General features: G+C 38.3%; 1 protein-coding gene across 3 annotated transcripts in view; it reads right to left on the bottom strand.

Annotated features, from left to right (window-relative positions):
* Nucleotides 1-16690, bottom strand: part of COP1 (COP1 E3 ubiquitin ligase) — a 103228-nt gene that overhangs the window by 38107 nt on the left and 48431 nt on the right. For all 3 annotated transcript variants that reach the window (XM_070397500.1, XM_070397499.1, XM_070397501.1), the window contains exons 10-11: nucleotides 12262-12376; nucleotides 8303-8438 (exon numbers count right to left, since the gene is read on the bottom strand). In XM_070397500.1, the coding sequence (XP_070253601.1) occupies nucleotides 8303-8438; nucleotides 12262-12376 (251 nt within the window). The remainder of the gene's footprint in view (nucleotides 1-8302; nucleotides 8439-12261; nucleotides 12377-16690) is intronic.

Here is a 16690-nt window from a genome sequence, read left to right on the forward strand (position 1 = left end):
CCCACAAAACAAATAAACAAAAATCTTCCCAACAAAGTCCAGGATCAGATGGCTTCACTGATAGATTCTACCAAACATTCAAAGAAGAATTAATACCAATCCTCAAATTCTTCCAAAAATTAGAATAGAAGGGAACGCTTCCAAATTCTTCCAAACTCATTTTATGAGGCCAGCATTACTCAATACCAAAACCAGACAAGGATGCCACAAGATGATGAGATGAAGCTGATGGGAGCAGATTGATGGTGGATGGTGAACCCCAACAAAAATGACTGCATAATAGATGGCCGAGAGGACATCCAAAACAGTGGTTTTCCCACCAGAACTAAGGCATAATCCCAATATCAGAGGCGCTGGACCCTGGGAAAAGAGCTGGCATTGGGCCAGCTTCTTCTCCAACCATCTGAGCTGATGAACTGACTGCCTGCCTGCAAGATAAAGCTCAAGTTCAAGGCTCTCTGGAGATCTGTACCATTTATTAGTTGTGTGACACCAGAAAGGGCTCTTAATCGCTTTTTCATTTGTATTCTCATCCTGCAAAATGTGGGTGGTGATATTACTTCATTATTGAATGACTTTACCTTCCTCCTAGAATGGATGGGTGGCCCAACAAAGATAATGTGACAGTACTTTGTAAATTTAAATCCTTCTGCAAATATGGTACAGTATTGAGTTTTCAGTCATTGCAGGACTGGTCCAGGACACTCTTTGTCCTTCCCTTTTAAGGAACACCTCGAGGCAAACTTCCTCCTGGTTGGATAATCAGATGAGCAGCGGTGGCCAACCTTTGAGACCTCACGGATCACCAGTGGTCTGTGGACCACCGGTTGGCGACGGCTGCTCCAAAGGTTTCCTTAAACCAGTGATCGCCAACCTTTCAGACCTCACGGACCACCAGTTGGCGACCGCTGAGATGGAGGACTTGAGACTTGTATTGGTCTTCACAGGCTTTGACACATACAGGGAAGCAAAAGGGTAAGTGGAAGAGCAGGCTTCCCTGATGTCAAGGAAGCCTCTCTGGGAGGAGGTAAATGGGCTCTGAATGGTTAAAAAAAATGGAGTCTGGGAGTAAGAGTCTTATTTAAAACCAGAGGAGTATCACTTGAATTTACCAAATATATCAACAGGTGTGTGAATAGTGGGAAGGAGGAAGGATTAGTCATTTTGTGGATTACCTGTGATATTCTTTCACAAAACAGTTAATAGATAGTTAATAATTTAGTAAGAAGCTTTGCTGAGCTAATGATGAGATGAATAAGAAAAATAAGTACACATTAAAAATATTTCCCATAAAAACTTGTTGAGATTCTCACTTTTCATTATAGTTTTAAATTCTTAATTTTATAAAAATTTTAAAGGAATTTCATTAAATGCTATTGACTACATCACAATTCAGCAAATGTTCCCTCCAATAAAACAGGACTATGTAGCAATGCAATAGATTTATTTGTGAACAACTTCAACTGGACTGCTATCTCAGCTACTATCCTATGAATTCTAATGCAACATAACTATATTGATGACAACTATTCAACTATCCCGACTCATTCTATACCCACAACCTCATGCCACTGAAGAAAAAATGTTACTGTGTCTGGCAAAAGACAATTATTGAAGTTGAAATCCTATTCTTAACTTAGGAAGTTTTGGTATAGCTCAGACTCCATGGGAGAATCCATTATATTATCTCTAAATGCTTTTCCTCCACCTACAAACATACATGGCTAATAAATCAATAGCATTCTAAAGTTGTACCAGTAAAAGTTAATGTACCCTTTTCAAACTATAGTTTAAAAAGAAAAAGTTTAAACACTGACTTATCAAAACAACTGTCCAAAGACACTGCAGGGAGAAAACTGACATATAAATAAAAATGCTACCTGTCAAAAGAATTGATTTGATGATGTAAGTCTATTATTTCTTCTGTCGCTACCCCATTACACAAGACAGCTATCTTTTCCTACAAAGATTAATTATCTACATTTGCTCATTCTTTACTAAAAAATAACTTTTTGGTTTGACTCCACTGCTATTATTTCTTACATTCTAGTTATGTTTTGTTCTTAATATAATGGGATATAAAGGACCTGCATTACTGTACAGAATATCCTTTTTATATTCTGGACTATCGAGGTTCTTTATAGTATAAATCAATAAGATTTTAATAGGATTACTGACCAAAATGTATAAAGAATACTACTATTTCTAGTAAATTTTGATTAAAAGAGAAAGACAAACATCTGCCTTTTTAAAATATGCAAGTACTTCCACATAACTGAAACTCGATATTTAAGTACAGTTCTTTTAAACACTGAGTCATTTGTTCCCAATCTTAGACAAATTTAAGCATATCTGTTCCCAAACATAAACATAATTAGGATCTAAAATAGATTATGAAATAATTCAAGTGAACAATGAAGTTTTTAGAGAGCTTTTCAGAGCTTATCCAAAATAGATGATCTCTTATTTCACAATATAATATTTCAACTGCTTTAATTATGAAATGTAAACAAAAATAAACAATGATCGGTTTGGCTAAAACAAAAACAAAGTAAAAGATAAACAAATTAACTGAAACATACCTGCTTGTGCAATTAAATTCAAGAGAATTGTAAGAAATCTTGCTTGTTATATAAAATTCATTTCTGCTATCTACTATCAGTAATTCTTAAAACAAGTGGTTTATGAAAGTTTATTGCAATGACAAATTCAATTTTAAAATACACAAACATTTTCCTTGAAATACAGTATTAATGGAGACTTACTTTAAACATGGAAATAAATTGTAATTTTCTTTCACACTTCAAATGTGTCAACTGTTTTTAAAAAGTGATTTATTTAAAACAGTTATAAAATATAATTCAGATGTAGGAAACTGGTTATATTCTTTGTCAAAAGGGCTATCAGTCAAGTGATTAAGCAACAAGGCCACAGATCACACAGGATAGCTGATTAATGCACACTTCCAGTACAGTGTGGCACAAAGCAATGCAAAGACGTCAATATAACAAGAAGGTAATTTTGTTCCCACAGCTTGTCATATTTTTTGCAATTATAAAACAGGTATGGACAAACAAGGCAGATTCATAACCCTGAACACTAGAATCCAATTTATCAAAAATTACGTAAAATGAACACAGTTGTTAAAGGTCTAATTCATTACCATGATAATATGCCTCAAGAGAGTGTGGTAACTATAACTTCGAGGAAACAAAGAAAGGCCGAGAAATTGGTCATTTTAATGAAAAGAAGTGGGCAGATCTTTAAAGAATATAAACACAGGCAAAGGGACAAAGGAAATTAAAACTAATGTTATCCAACTTTCTCCCAAATCAATCTTTATCCTAAAACTAGTTCAAATCTTAGTTCTGTCACTTACTAGCATTGCACTGACCTTAGGCAAGTTAGAAAATTTCCCTTCACCTCAATTCCTTATCTGTAGAGTGGAATTAACAGCAATGCCTTACTCCACATTTAATTTATAAAAAATTAAATGAGTCAATGAAGCACTTACAATGTCATGTAAAATATTTACAATGGTGTCTAAAACAAGTAATCATATACCACATCACCAGTGTAGTGACTGATCTAGCAGCAAAGAATGCCACAATATGTAACCATATTCTTCTTATGAATTTACTAATATCTGATTATATTCTATTTACAAAATTTGAGAAAACATAAAGCAAAAATATTAAATCTCTAAACTATAAGTGGAACGTATAGTAATTCTAAACATAACAATCTAGGTATGTAAAAATCAAACCAGAATCAAGAACCTAGAGCCTTTGCTATTATGTAGTCAAAGTTTAAAGTATGCTTTAAAACCATTCCTCTCTGGTGGCTACTCAATACCTAATTTAAGGAAAAGTGCAAAAGTGACATTACTGCTATGTGTAAGATGAGCTCTCTATGACCTTCACTGTAAGCACTAATTTCCATACCTGCCTACTATTTAATTAGCTGAGATACTGTCAAAATGAACAAATGCTGAGATCCTGAGATACTGTCAAAATGAACAAATGCTGCCACCTTGTGGATTTATGAGTGTGGTATTAACTCAAAATTACCTATAAGGGAAGAAAAATGTAAAAGCAAAGTTTCTGGTTCAGCTTTTTCTCTCAGTGAGATTCTCAACTGCAATAAGTGACCAAGGGTAGATATATTTCTTACAATTTTACAGTAAGAATAATTTCTTCTACAACATAATGAAATATACCAAATTCAATGTCTACTCTCAAACATGTCTCACCACACTTCCCAAAAGAAATTCTTTTAAAAAAAAAATCCTCACCTGAAGATATGTGTTTATTAATTTTTAAAGAGAGAGAGAAAGAGAGAGGGAGAGGAAGACAGAGAGAGAGAGAGAGGGGGAGAGAGAGAAACAACAATGTGAGATAAATATCAATTGGTTGCCTCCTGTATGCGTCCTGAGTGGGGATCAAACCTGTAACCTAGGTACGTGCCCTGACCGGAAATTGAACCCACGACCTTTTGGTGTACAGGACAATGCTCCAACCAACTGAGCCACCCAGCCAGGCCCAAAAGAAATTCATTAAAGGTCCTATTTTGAGAGGAATTAAAACCCTTTAAAACACACTTATTACCAATAATGCATTTGAATGTGAGAAAGTAGGAAAAGCAAAAAAAAAAATCATCTGTTCTATGAAAGTTTCCAAGTCCCTTCAATTACTACTTAGATAACTAGTCTTCATCTGCCCTGCATAATAAAGCTTGAATATTGGAAATTTTTCTTTCAGAAATGTTATTAAAAATATTGCCTAATTATACTTATATGGGATACTTACTCAAAATCAGAGAGACAGAAAGTAGAATGGTAGTTGTCAGGACTGGCAAATGGGGAAAATGAGGAGTTATTTTTTTAATGGGCCCCGACTTTCAGTTTTACATGTCAAGTATTAAGGAGATGGATGGTGGTGACAGTAGCACAGTATTAGGAATGTATTTAATATCACTGAATAGTAACTTGTTAAGATGGCAAATTTGGAGAAACCAAGATGGCGGCATAGGTTAACGCCGGAGTATGCTGCCTCGCACAACCACTTCAAAAATACAACTAAAAGACAGAACGGACATCATCCAGAACCACAGGAAGGCTGGCTGAATGGAAGTTCTACAACTAGGAGGAACCGAGAATCAGAGGAGGCGCAGTGCTGAAGTAAAATACTAAGGTGCAGAGTGCGCGTGGCGTGGGCTGGTGGCTGAGGGCGTGGTTGTCTGTTTCAATCCGGAGGGAGCCTCAGACTCAGAGCTCCAGATCCGGGAGAGTCTCTAGGGACCCAGACTCAAACGGGAGAAGCAGGACTGTCTGGCTACGGTCCCTCCGAGGTTTGCAGCTGTTGCTGGGACAGAGAGGCAGAGCCCCTGGGGACAGACTGAGAGCAGCCATAACTGCTCCCTCCTTCGCCCTGTTGATCCCGTGGGACCCGTCCCGCCCAAGCCCTGCACAGAGGCATTTGCCGGATAGCCTCAGGCAAAGGCTAGATTAGCACCTCCCTAGAGGACACAAGTTCTTCCACTGCAAACACAGCTGATTATCACAGCCAGTCGGCCTGGAGGTCAAATCCCTCTAGTATTAACTATAACAATCAAGGCTTAACTACAACAAGACTGCGCACAAAGACCACTAGGGGGTGTACCAAGAAAGCGTAAAAAATGCGGAGACAAAGAAACAGGACAAAACTATCAAGGGAGGATACTGAGTTCAGAACCACACTGTTGAGGTCTCTCCAGAGGCTTCTAGAGTCTGTCGATAAACTTGATGAGATGTACAGGAAATCTAATGAGACCCTCGATGGTGTGATAAAGGACCATCTAGAAAGTAAGCATACACTGACTGAAATAAAGAATATTATACAGACTCCCAACAGCAAACCAGAGGAGCGCAAGAATCAAGCCAAAGATTTGAAATGCGAAGAAATGAGAAACACCCAACCAGAAAAGCAAAATGAAAAAAGAACCCAAAAATACGAAGATAGTGTAAGGAGCCTCTGGGACAGCTTCAAACGCACCAACATCAGAATTATAGGGGTACCAGAAGATGAGTGAGAGCAAGATATTGAAAACCTATTTGAAGAAATAATGACAGAAAACTTCCCCCACCTGGTGAAAGAAATAGACTTACAGGTCCAGGAAGCACAGAAAACCCCAAACAAAAGGAATCCAAAGAGGACCACACCAAGACACATCATAATTAAAATGCCAAGAGCAAAAGACAAAGAGAGAATCTTAAAAGCAGCAAGAGAAAGAGACTCAATTACCTACAAGGGAATACCCATATGACTGTCAGCTGATTTCTCAACAGAAACTTTGCAGGCCAGAAGGGAATGGCAAGAAATATTCAAAGTGATGAATAGCAAGAACCTACAACCAAGATTACTTTATCCAGCAAAGCTATCATTCAGAATTGAAGGTTAGATAAAGAGCTTCACAGATAAGGAAAAGCTAAAGGAGTTCATCACCACCAAACCAGTATTATATGAAATGCTGAAAGGTATCCTTTAAGAAGAGGAAGAAGAAGAAAAAGGTAAAGATACAAATTATGAACAACAAATATGCATCTATCAACAAATGAATCTAAGAACAAGTGAATAAATAACCTGATGTACAGAATGAACTGGTGATTATAATAGAATCAGGGACATAGAAAGGGAATGGACTGACTATTCTTGGGGGGAGGGGGGGGGTGTGGGAGATGTGGGAAGAGACTGGACAAAAATCGTGCACCTATGGATGAGGACAGTGGGTGGGGAGTGAGTGCGGAGGGTGGGGTGGGAGCTGGAAGGAGGGGAGTTATGGGGGGGAAAAAAGAGGAACAAATGTAATAATCTGAACAATAAAGATTTTAAAAAAAAAAGAAAAAAAAAAGATGGCAAATTTTGTGTTATGTGTTTTTACTATAATAAAAATATTTTGGAGAAAAGAGAGATATCACATCAAAATCTGTGGCATGCAGCCAATGCAGTGCTAGTAGGAAAATTTGTAACACAAATTGCTGGAGACCAATTCCAGCATGACAGCAGGGCTGCATCTGGGAATGGCTGATGGCATTTCCCCAAAACCTGAATAGGATACATTAAATTGATTCTTGGCTGCCAGACAGTTAAAGGGCATCTTAATCTACATGTTATTGCCTCCTACTAGCCAAACACCTGAACAGCCATAGGCTAATTCCCCCATTCTGACAATGGACTCTGTACTGAAACCCTGACCCTTTGAAGTGTATATCTCTGCCTTGCCTCAGGACAAATTGTGTTAATAAAAAACATGGGGTCCTGGGATGAGGAGACCTGAGAATTTAGATCTTGGTGTTAGCTCCTTTAGCTAAGCTCCTCTGACCCCCAAATGCCTTTCAAAATTATACTTCGTTCGTCTCTGGACTATTATTTAAAATCTACGCACAGCCTTCTCCAAATTCCTGAACCCTTCTTGATCCTGGGACAAGAACCCCGGCACAAATTATCTACAATAAAGAAGAAACAAAAAGATAAGGGCAAATTAAACCTAAAGAAAGCAAAAAGGGCAATAAAGAGTAGAAATCGATGAAACAGAGAGCAGAAAAATAGAGTATCAATAAACCAAGAGCTGGCTCCTGAAGAAGATAAATAAAATTAATAAACTTCTAAACCAGACTACTAAGTGAGGGGCGGGGTGGGTGAGACAAATTTCCAATACCAGTAATGAGAAAGTGAGCATCATTACAGAATTTAAAGATATTAAAAGAATAATAAAGTAATATTATAAACACTTGTTCACAAACAAATTCAACAACCTAAGTGAAATGGACAAATTCCTTAAAAGACAAACTAAAAATATGTTCAATCAAGAAGAAATGGATATTTGGTTAGCCCTAGATATATTAAAAATTAAATTTGTATTTAAAAGTTTTCCCCCAGAGAAAACTCAAGGCCAAGATTGCTTCACTGGAGAATTCTCAAATATAAGGAAGAAATAATACCAATTCTTTACAAACATGTCCAGAAAACTGAAGAGGAAGCACTTATGAGGATAGCATACCTTCTCACCAAACCAGTCAAGGATATTATAAGAACAAAACTGCAACCCTATGCGGTGAATACTATTAATCATCCCATTCTTGAGATGAAGAAACTAATGGCTAAAGAGACTGAAAACTGGCCTAGGACCAAAGAACTAAAAATTGGCAGGCAACTGACTTCAGAACATAAGAGTCTTAACCATAACACTATAACCGCTTCTCAAATTCAATTAAATTCTAGATACTCTTGCAAAAGGAAATAGTGGAGTGCTGCCCAGTACTTACCTAGAGACTATGCTGGAACCATTATAGAGATCACTAGCATATGACAGAGTAGCCAAAGGTCGTACTGAATTATATCGAGTAAACTTGGACAAACATTCCTGAAATTCATCCAACTGGCTTGCTGTTCGACTGTCATCTATATAAATAAAATAAAATAAAATAACTGCAACATCCAAGAGCAATAGTCACAAATTAAGAATAATATTTTAAATACAACAATTCTTCCCACTCTTGAGATGAAGAGACTGAGGGCTAAAGAGACTGAAAACTTAGCCTATCTTTCAATTTTAATAACCCTTTAAAAATTTAAAACTTAGCCAATTCATTAACAATCTACATTAAAAGGGTCCAATTTGTAGTGTTTCTATTCTAAAAACAGCAAAAGGAACAAACTAGCATGAAATATCATAATGTTATTGAGATAAGGCTCCTACTACACAAAAATTATTCTCAGGAAATTTAAGAAATTATAAGTAAAACATAGGTTATTGTAAAAAAAAAATCAACTGTACTACGAAGTGGTTTGAAGGTACAGTTAATTGGTTCTCAAAAAAATCAATTATCATAAAGCAGTTTAGATGTAACAGTTAATTAGTTCTTTTCATATATAATCCTATTATTGTGAATGATGTAATAAATACTGGGAAGGCAGTTACTTTATTCATTTAAAATTTATTTTAATGCTAATCTATTCTTTCTCATTTTACATCAATCCTTAAGTACATAAAATTCACAAGTATTTAAGAATGTGTATTCTGTCCAGCAGACATGGCTCAGTGGTTGATCACTGATTTATGAATCAGGAGGTCACAGTTCAATTCTGGGTCAGGGCACATGCCTGGGTTGCAGGCTTGATCATCAGTGTGGGGTGTGCAGGAGGCAGCCAATCAATGATTCTCTCTCATCTTTGATGTTTCTATCCCTCTTCCTTCCTCTCTGAAATTAATAAAAATATTTTTAAAAAAATAGAATGTGTGTTCTGTTGAAGACTATAATCCTTTTCTAGGGTTGCATCATGCCATCATTAATTACATTAACACGTACTTTCAACAGAAGTAATAAAGAAAATACTAAAAATAGTCATTTCTGTATATGAAAGTATAGGAATTAAATTTTACTTGGTTATAAAAAGGTAGAATTTTATTTCCTTGATCGGCTTATGAACATCCATACATATCTGCTAGCATATCACCTCTCCTGTCTTAATTACAGATTATTTTATAAAAGTGTATCTATTCAGTGTCTCTTTTACCTCTTCTAATGCTTTATAATTTACCTCCTCTTTCAATTACAATTGAGAACCAAGGCATTAATTTCTTAATCTTCATCTTTCATTTTCATAGGTGAAAATAAAAAGTGGGGAAAGGGGATGTAGGACGGATTCTCATTTGAAAATATACAAAAGAACAACCAAACTTTTAAGTGCCCTAGAAGGAACTTCATATTCAGCAATATGATTTGTGTAGTCAATGTGCACATCTGACAAGATAAGCTTGAGATTCCTAAAAACTAAGGACAATGTGTATTAGGTATAATACACCGTGTTCACAAAAATAAAAATCTAACCTTCCTCTTGGTCTTCACTTATCATTCTACTTAAATCCCCAAAATAAATTAAATTGGTTTGTGATTACCTTTACCATCCTACAGCATGCCTATGCTGCTAATTAGTTAAAAATTATTAATAGCAATAGCCTAGCCCCATGGTTGGCAAACCACGGCTTGCGAGCCACATGTGGCTCTTTGGCCCCTTGAGTGTGGATCTTCCACAAAATACCACATGCAGGCGCGCACGTAAAGTGCGAATGAAACTTCGTGGCCCATGCCCAGAAGTCGGTATTTTCTGGAAGAGCCACACTCACGGGGCCAAAGAGCCGCATGTGGCTCGTGAGCTGTGGTTTGCCAAGCCGTGGTTTTGCCGACCACTGGCCTAGCCCAATCTTTCTGATCTTTTTTTTAATGTCTGCCACTTGCCATCTGAAAGGGCTAACATGAACCTTCCTTCTGTCAATCAGAATGTAAGTCTCAAAACACTTTCAAATTAACAGCTACCTGTTGCAATTTATAGACTACTAGAGGCCCGCTGCACGAAATTCGTGCACTCAGGCAGGTCCCTCAGCCCGGCCCGCACCCTCTCACAATCTGGGAGCCCTCAGGAAATGTCCAACTGACAGCTTAGGGCGATGCCATGGTGATGATGAAAGTTGGGCCTAAGCCATCAGTCGGACATCCTTAGCAGTGCCGCAGAGGTGGGAGAGGTTCCTGCCACTGTTGTGCGCTTGCCAGCCGTGAGCCCGGCTCAGGGCTTCTGGCTGAGCGGCGCTCCCCCTGTGGGAGCACACTGACCACCAGGGGGCAGTTCCTATGTTGAGCGTCTGCCCTCTGGTGGTCAGGTGTGCATCATAGTAACCAGTCGTTTCGCCATTCGGTTGATTTACATATTAGCCTTTTATTATATAGGATTATATAGGATTACAGAGGCTCAATAAAGGACTCGATTTCGAGGCAAGAAAATAAAAGCTTTCCATCTGTATATTAATTGATTGTTAATTTCAAACACACTTATCAACAGAGCTTGGCTTCCTCCTACTTTTCATAGGAAAAATCCTATATAAATCTAGTATTTTTTTCCTCTACCATCAATCCTGAGGCATATTTGTCCAAAGGAACCCATGCTTGAAGTAATGTGCAAATTATAATACAAACATGCCCATTCAAGAGAAAACCAAGGCCAAATTTTTAACAACTAACAAAATAGCGGACATTTGTATCCTTAGTGGCTCTCAACTTGAGCAGGTGTACTACTAATGACATGAATTAACTGAGCATCCAACTTATCACCAATCATTGTAAATTATATACTTCACTTAAAAACTGAAAAACAAAACAAAAACCCGTAGGATTGGTATTAATGGCCCAACTTAATTGGTGAGCAAAGATGCCAAGAAAAGCTAAAGATCAGAGAGCTAACAAAAAGCAATAAAATATCTTATAATATCACATCCATGTCTTTGCATAAGTTATTTCCTCTACTTTGAACATGTTTTTGCTTACCTTTTTTAATTAATTAATACTAGCCTGGACTAAACACAACTCTTCAGAAATCCCTACAGCAATTATTCCCTCTTACATTTTCCCAATACCAAAGCTGGAAGAGATATTCTTCTCTCTTCTCATAATACCCTTTGCATATTTATATAACATACATTATCCCATACAATTTACCTGTTGCATTCTCCCACTACGTTTATACTACTCCTTGACAATAAAACCCAGTTCTTACAGCTTTTCATTCTTAGCACAGAAGACAGTGCTTAGAATTTAATAAATGTTGGATAATAAAGGCAACTGAATGGAACTTATTTTTGCTATCTACATATACATGGCTGTGTTTTTTTTTAACTTTATATAGCTCACTATATAAAGATTAAAAATTCCAAACACAGAAAGAGAACAAAACTAGCTATGGGAAAGCAATGGTCTCCAAGATCTCTAAGAACCTTTACAGCCCTAACAGGTTTGGCTCAGTAGATAGAGCGTCAGCTTGCGGACTCAAGGGTCCCAGGTTCGATTCCGATCAAGGGCATGTACCTTGGTTGCAGGCACATCCCCAGTAGGGAGTGTGCAGGAGGCAGCTGATCGATGTTTCTCTCTCATCGATGTTTCTAACTCTCTATCCCTCTCCCTTCCTCTCTGTAAAAAAATCAATAAAATAAATTTTTAAAAAAAAGAACCTTTACAACGCTCTGATACCCTATGTCAAAAATACACACTTTTGCTTTATAAATAGGACTTTCCATAAATCCAGCATAGGAAGGTACAGATGGATCTGAAATTTAAATTTGAGATATTTTATTGGGATCATTTTGTATTTAATTTGGAATGTCTGATCACTGGGGTGGATAAAAATAAAAAATATAATTAAAAGTTTAAAAATTAATGAAGTCCTGAATGTGTACCTGAGATACGAGACATCCTTGTAGAAAAGTAACATTGCTCTAAGTCTTCAAAATGAGCAGTGAGTCGTTTTCGTCTTGAGGCTAAAGTGCTGTTATACCAAGGCTGTTTCTTTGTCTAAGGTGGTAACAAGAAAAGACACTTATAACTCAGAAAAAAACATACTTTCTGCACAGAATAACTAACTTCAAAAGTTCATCACATTAAAATAATTACAAATGGTAAAAACCCATAGTTCTTACACATTTTCTAATTTTTTACTTAAAGTGAAAATACAGGTTCTTAAGGCCAATTTTATAAAAAATACTAGAGGCCCGATGCACGAAACTCGTGCAAGAGTGGGCCTTCCTTCTCCTGGCTGCCGGCATCAGCTTCCCTCTGGCATCTGGGACCCGAGCTTCCCTTGCAGCCCCAGCTTTGTTCGGAAGGTCATCCGTTAGGACAGATGGTCTAATTAGCATATTACGCTTTTAGAAGACGAGAAGCTTCTTTCAGTTCTCCAAATTAAGTAAAGATAAAATCCATTATAACTGCCATTCTAAAATTTAGAATTTTACGAATTTTAATATGTAGAAATTGTTAGAAGACAATCATCAAAAGAAAACTACTTTTCCATCATCCCTATGTTGTAGCCTTTAACCCTTTGAATAACAGGAACAGTGCTTGACTGTAGAGAATATGTATTTAAGTTAAAATTGAATATGAGTAAGGGGCAGTAATATGCATGCACTAAACAGTTTGACATATATTTTAGAAAATCAGAATAACATATATATATGTTATATATATGTTATATATATATATATAGACAAAGACAACAAACCTGAAATATAGTGGCATATAATTCCTATAAAAAATATAGTTGACCCTTGAACAACACAGGCTTGAACTACACAGATTCACTTAAACGCAAATTTCCCTGCCAATAAATATTGTAAATGTATTTCCTCTTTATGATTTTTGTAGAATATTTTCTTTTTTCTACCTTACTTTATTGTAAGAATATAATATCCTATATAATAAAAGCCTATATGTTAAGTGTCCCGTCATCCATTCAACCAATTAAAATGTAATATGCTAATGATATGCTAAGGCTGCTCAACTGCTCGCTATGACGTGCACTAACCACCAGGGGGCAGATGCTCCGACTGGTAGGTTAGCTTGCTGCTGGGGTCTGGCCAATCAGGACTGAGTGAGACGAGCCGGATACACCCTGGAGCCCTCCCACAATCCCTCCCTGGCTGACCAATCTCCCACATCCCTCCCTGGCCCCAATTGTGCACCAGTGGAGTCCCTCGACCTGGCCTGCGCCCTCTCACAATCCAGAAACTCTTGGGGATTGTCGGAGAGCCAGTTTCGGCACAATCCCACAGGCCAGTCCAAAGGACCCCACTGGTGCATGTAATTGTGCACCAGGCCTCTAGTATATAATAACATAAAATGTGTGGTCCCCCGCATTGTTCAAGGGTCAACTGTATATAATATTACCTAAACCATGTTAACTGAAAGAATAAGACAATTCTTCCACAGTGGTTATTATCGATTATGCTTGAGGCAAAGAAACAAATACAGACATAAGATACATCAGACCTTGAGAGATGACACAAGTTCACCGATAACTATGCCACAACTGCAAATGTATTAAGAAATATTAAGGCATTATTATGAATAAAACACTGACATGAACCCTTGCTCAAATTAGATGGTAGGTAACAATCATATTTTAAAGCAGTGCTTGAATCAGTCGTTCATTTTATATACATTTGATATATTTCTATGGTTTTTGTTTTTGCTTTTAAGGGTATCTTTGTATGTCTCTTGATGCATAGGTGTGAGAGTTTCTCTAGATTTTATACCTAGGAGAGGAAGTGAGGGTCATTTGGTATACACATCAATGTTTGATCTATGTATCTGCTTTTATGCTAATATCACACTCTTCTGATTACTTGTAGCTTTGTAATATAAAAGTTTCAAATCAGGAAGTGTGGCAACTCCAGCTTTGTTGTTCTTTGGCTATTTTATTTTATCCCATTTGGAACTTTCATCAAAAATATGAGCCCAGCGTTCATGGCTCAGTGGCTGAGCATCAACCTATGAACCAGGAAGTCACAGTTTGATTCCCAGCCAGACACATGCCCAGGGTTTGGGCTCGATCCCCAGTGTGGGGCGTGTAGGGGGAGCTGATCAGTCATCTTCCATTTCACCACTAATCTGCACTGACCAACCTTCACCACAGGCTAAACTCTTAATTACCTTTCAGTTGGCATTTAAATTTCTTTTGTGCTCATTTGGCTATAGCAGTCTCAGAATACATTTAATAACTTATTGGATGAATGCCATCATAATTATTATTCCTCTGAATCATTCATTCTATCAATTAATTAAAGTCAGTTAGTCACTCTGCACACCCTTAAAAATATTCTTGAGATTTTTTTTTATCCAATTGCACTAAATTAATACTTATGATTACTGGTATATTCAAATCTATTTTTATAAAAAAGTAATATGCAAATCGACGGAATGGTGGAACGAGCAGAATGACTGCTCGACCAGTTGCTATGAGGCGCACTGACCACCTCTTGGTCCCGCCCCGCCGGCCAGCAGGCTCCGATCGCTGGATGTGAATGCGGAACCAGAGGTGGGTGGCAGGGGATGCGGGTGGTGCCAGGCCAAGGCCCCCACCCTGCCGGTCACCCCACACACAGAGAGCGACACGCGAAGGGTGGGGCTGGCGAGCAGGTGGGAATGGCCTACCTCTCGGTCCCTCCACCGGGCTGGCAGGTTCCAATTGCCCAATGGTGAATGGGGAACTGGGGGTGGGTGGCAGCGGGGGGCGGGGCCGGCTGCTGGGGAAGATGGCCCTGATCGCAGGCCAGGCCTAGGGACTGTACCCACACACGAATTTCATGCGTCGGGTCTCTAGTAGTTCTATTTTTTAAAATCTATTTATTTTATTTTATTTAAAATTATACATTTAAGGTTGGAATTTTATTAGCTTCAGCATTAAATTATTTTAATCTGCTCAATATTATAATAGCCAACTTCAATTATGTATTAAAACATTTTACTTTAAAAAAAAAAAAAAGAAGAAGCCCTGACGGGATTGGCCCAGTGGATGGAGCGTCGGCCTGCGGACTGAAGGGTCCCAGGTTCGATTCCAGTCAAGGGCATGTACCTTGGTTGCGGGCACATCCCCAGTAGGGGGTGTGCAGGAGGCAGCTGATCAATGTTTCTCTCTCATCGATGTTTCTAACTTTCTATCCCTCTCCCTTCCTCTCTGTAAAAAATCAATAAAAATATATTTTAAAAAATAAAAAACATTTTATTGAAGCCCGGTGATGTGGCTCAGTGGTTGAGCATCAACCCATGAACCAGGAGGTCACAGTTCCATTCCTGGTCAAGGCACATGACTGCATTGCAGGCTCGATCCAGTATGGAGCATGCAAGAGGCAGCCGAACAATGATTCTCTCTCATCATTGATGGTTCTCTCTCCCCTTCTCCCATCCTCTCTCTGAAATCAATAAAAACATATTTAAAAACCCACACAAAACATTTTACTGTATTTGAGCTCTTTTTGTATTTCTCTCTGTTTTTACCATCTGAAGCCTTTCCCAGCTTCTTGAGTTGAATGCCTAGTTCATTTACTTTCATTCATTAAAAAAAAAGAAGAAAAAAAAAAGAATCCATTTAAGGATGTAAATTTTTGAGGACAATTCTGATCACATTTCATAAATTTTGATATTCAGTATTTTCACTAGCACTATTTTTCTAACTGTTTGTAGCAGCATCTTAAACTACTCTTTGACACAAAGGCATTTAGGAAAGTATTTCGTTTACTCACTTCCAAGTTGTCTGTCTCTGTCTAAATATGTACTTATTTGGGGTTTGAATATAGAGAATGCAGTCAATCCATTTTTCTAAATGCTACAGAAATATTATCAATTTACTAGAGGCCCAGTGCACGAAATTTGTGCACTCGGAGGGGAAGGGTGTCCCCCCTCAACCCAACCTGCGCCCTCTTGCAGTCCATGAGTCCTCAGAGGAGTGGGTCTAAGCCAGCAGTCGGACATTCTTAGTGCTGCCGTGGAGGCGGGAGGGGCTCCCACCACCGCTACTGCGCTCATCAGCCATGAGCTGGGCTTCTGGCTGAGCGGTGCTCCCCCTGTGGGAGCGCACTGACCACCAGGGGGCAACTCTTGCATTGAGCATCTGCCCCCTGGTGGTCAGTGCATGTCATAGTGACCGGTTGTTCCGCCGTTCAGTCAGTTTGCATATTAGCCTTTTATTATATATGACTAGAGGCCCATTGCACAAAGAGATTCGTGCAATAGGCCTTCCTTCCCCTGGCTGCCGGCCCCGGTTTCCTCCGGCACCCGGGACACCCAGGTCTTCGCTCCAGCTGCAGCGGAGAAGCCAGACTTCGAGGCTTC

The sequence above is a fragment of the Myotis yumanensis genome, unplaced genomic scaffold, assembly GCF_028538775.1.
Source record: "Myotis yumanensis isolate MYYU_CA2020_CCGP unplaced genomic scaffold, mMyoYum1.0.hap1 SCAF_17, whole genome shotgun sequence".
NCBI classification, from domain to species: Eukaryota; Metazoa; Chordata; class Mammalia; order Chiroptera; family Vespertilionidae; genus Myotis; species Myotis yumanensis.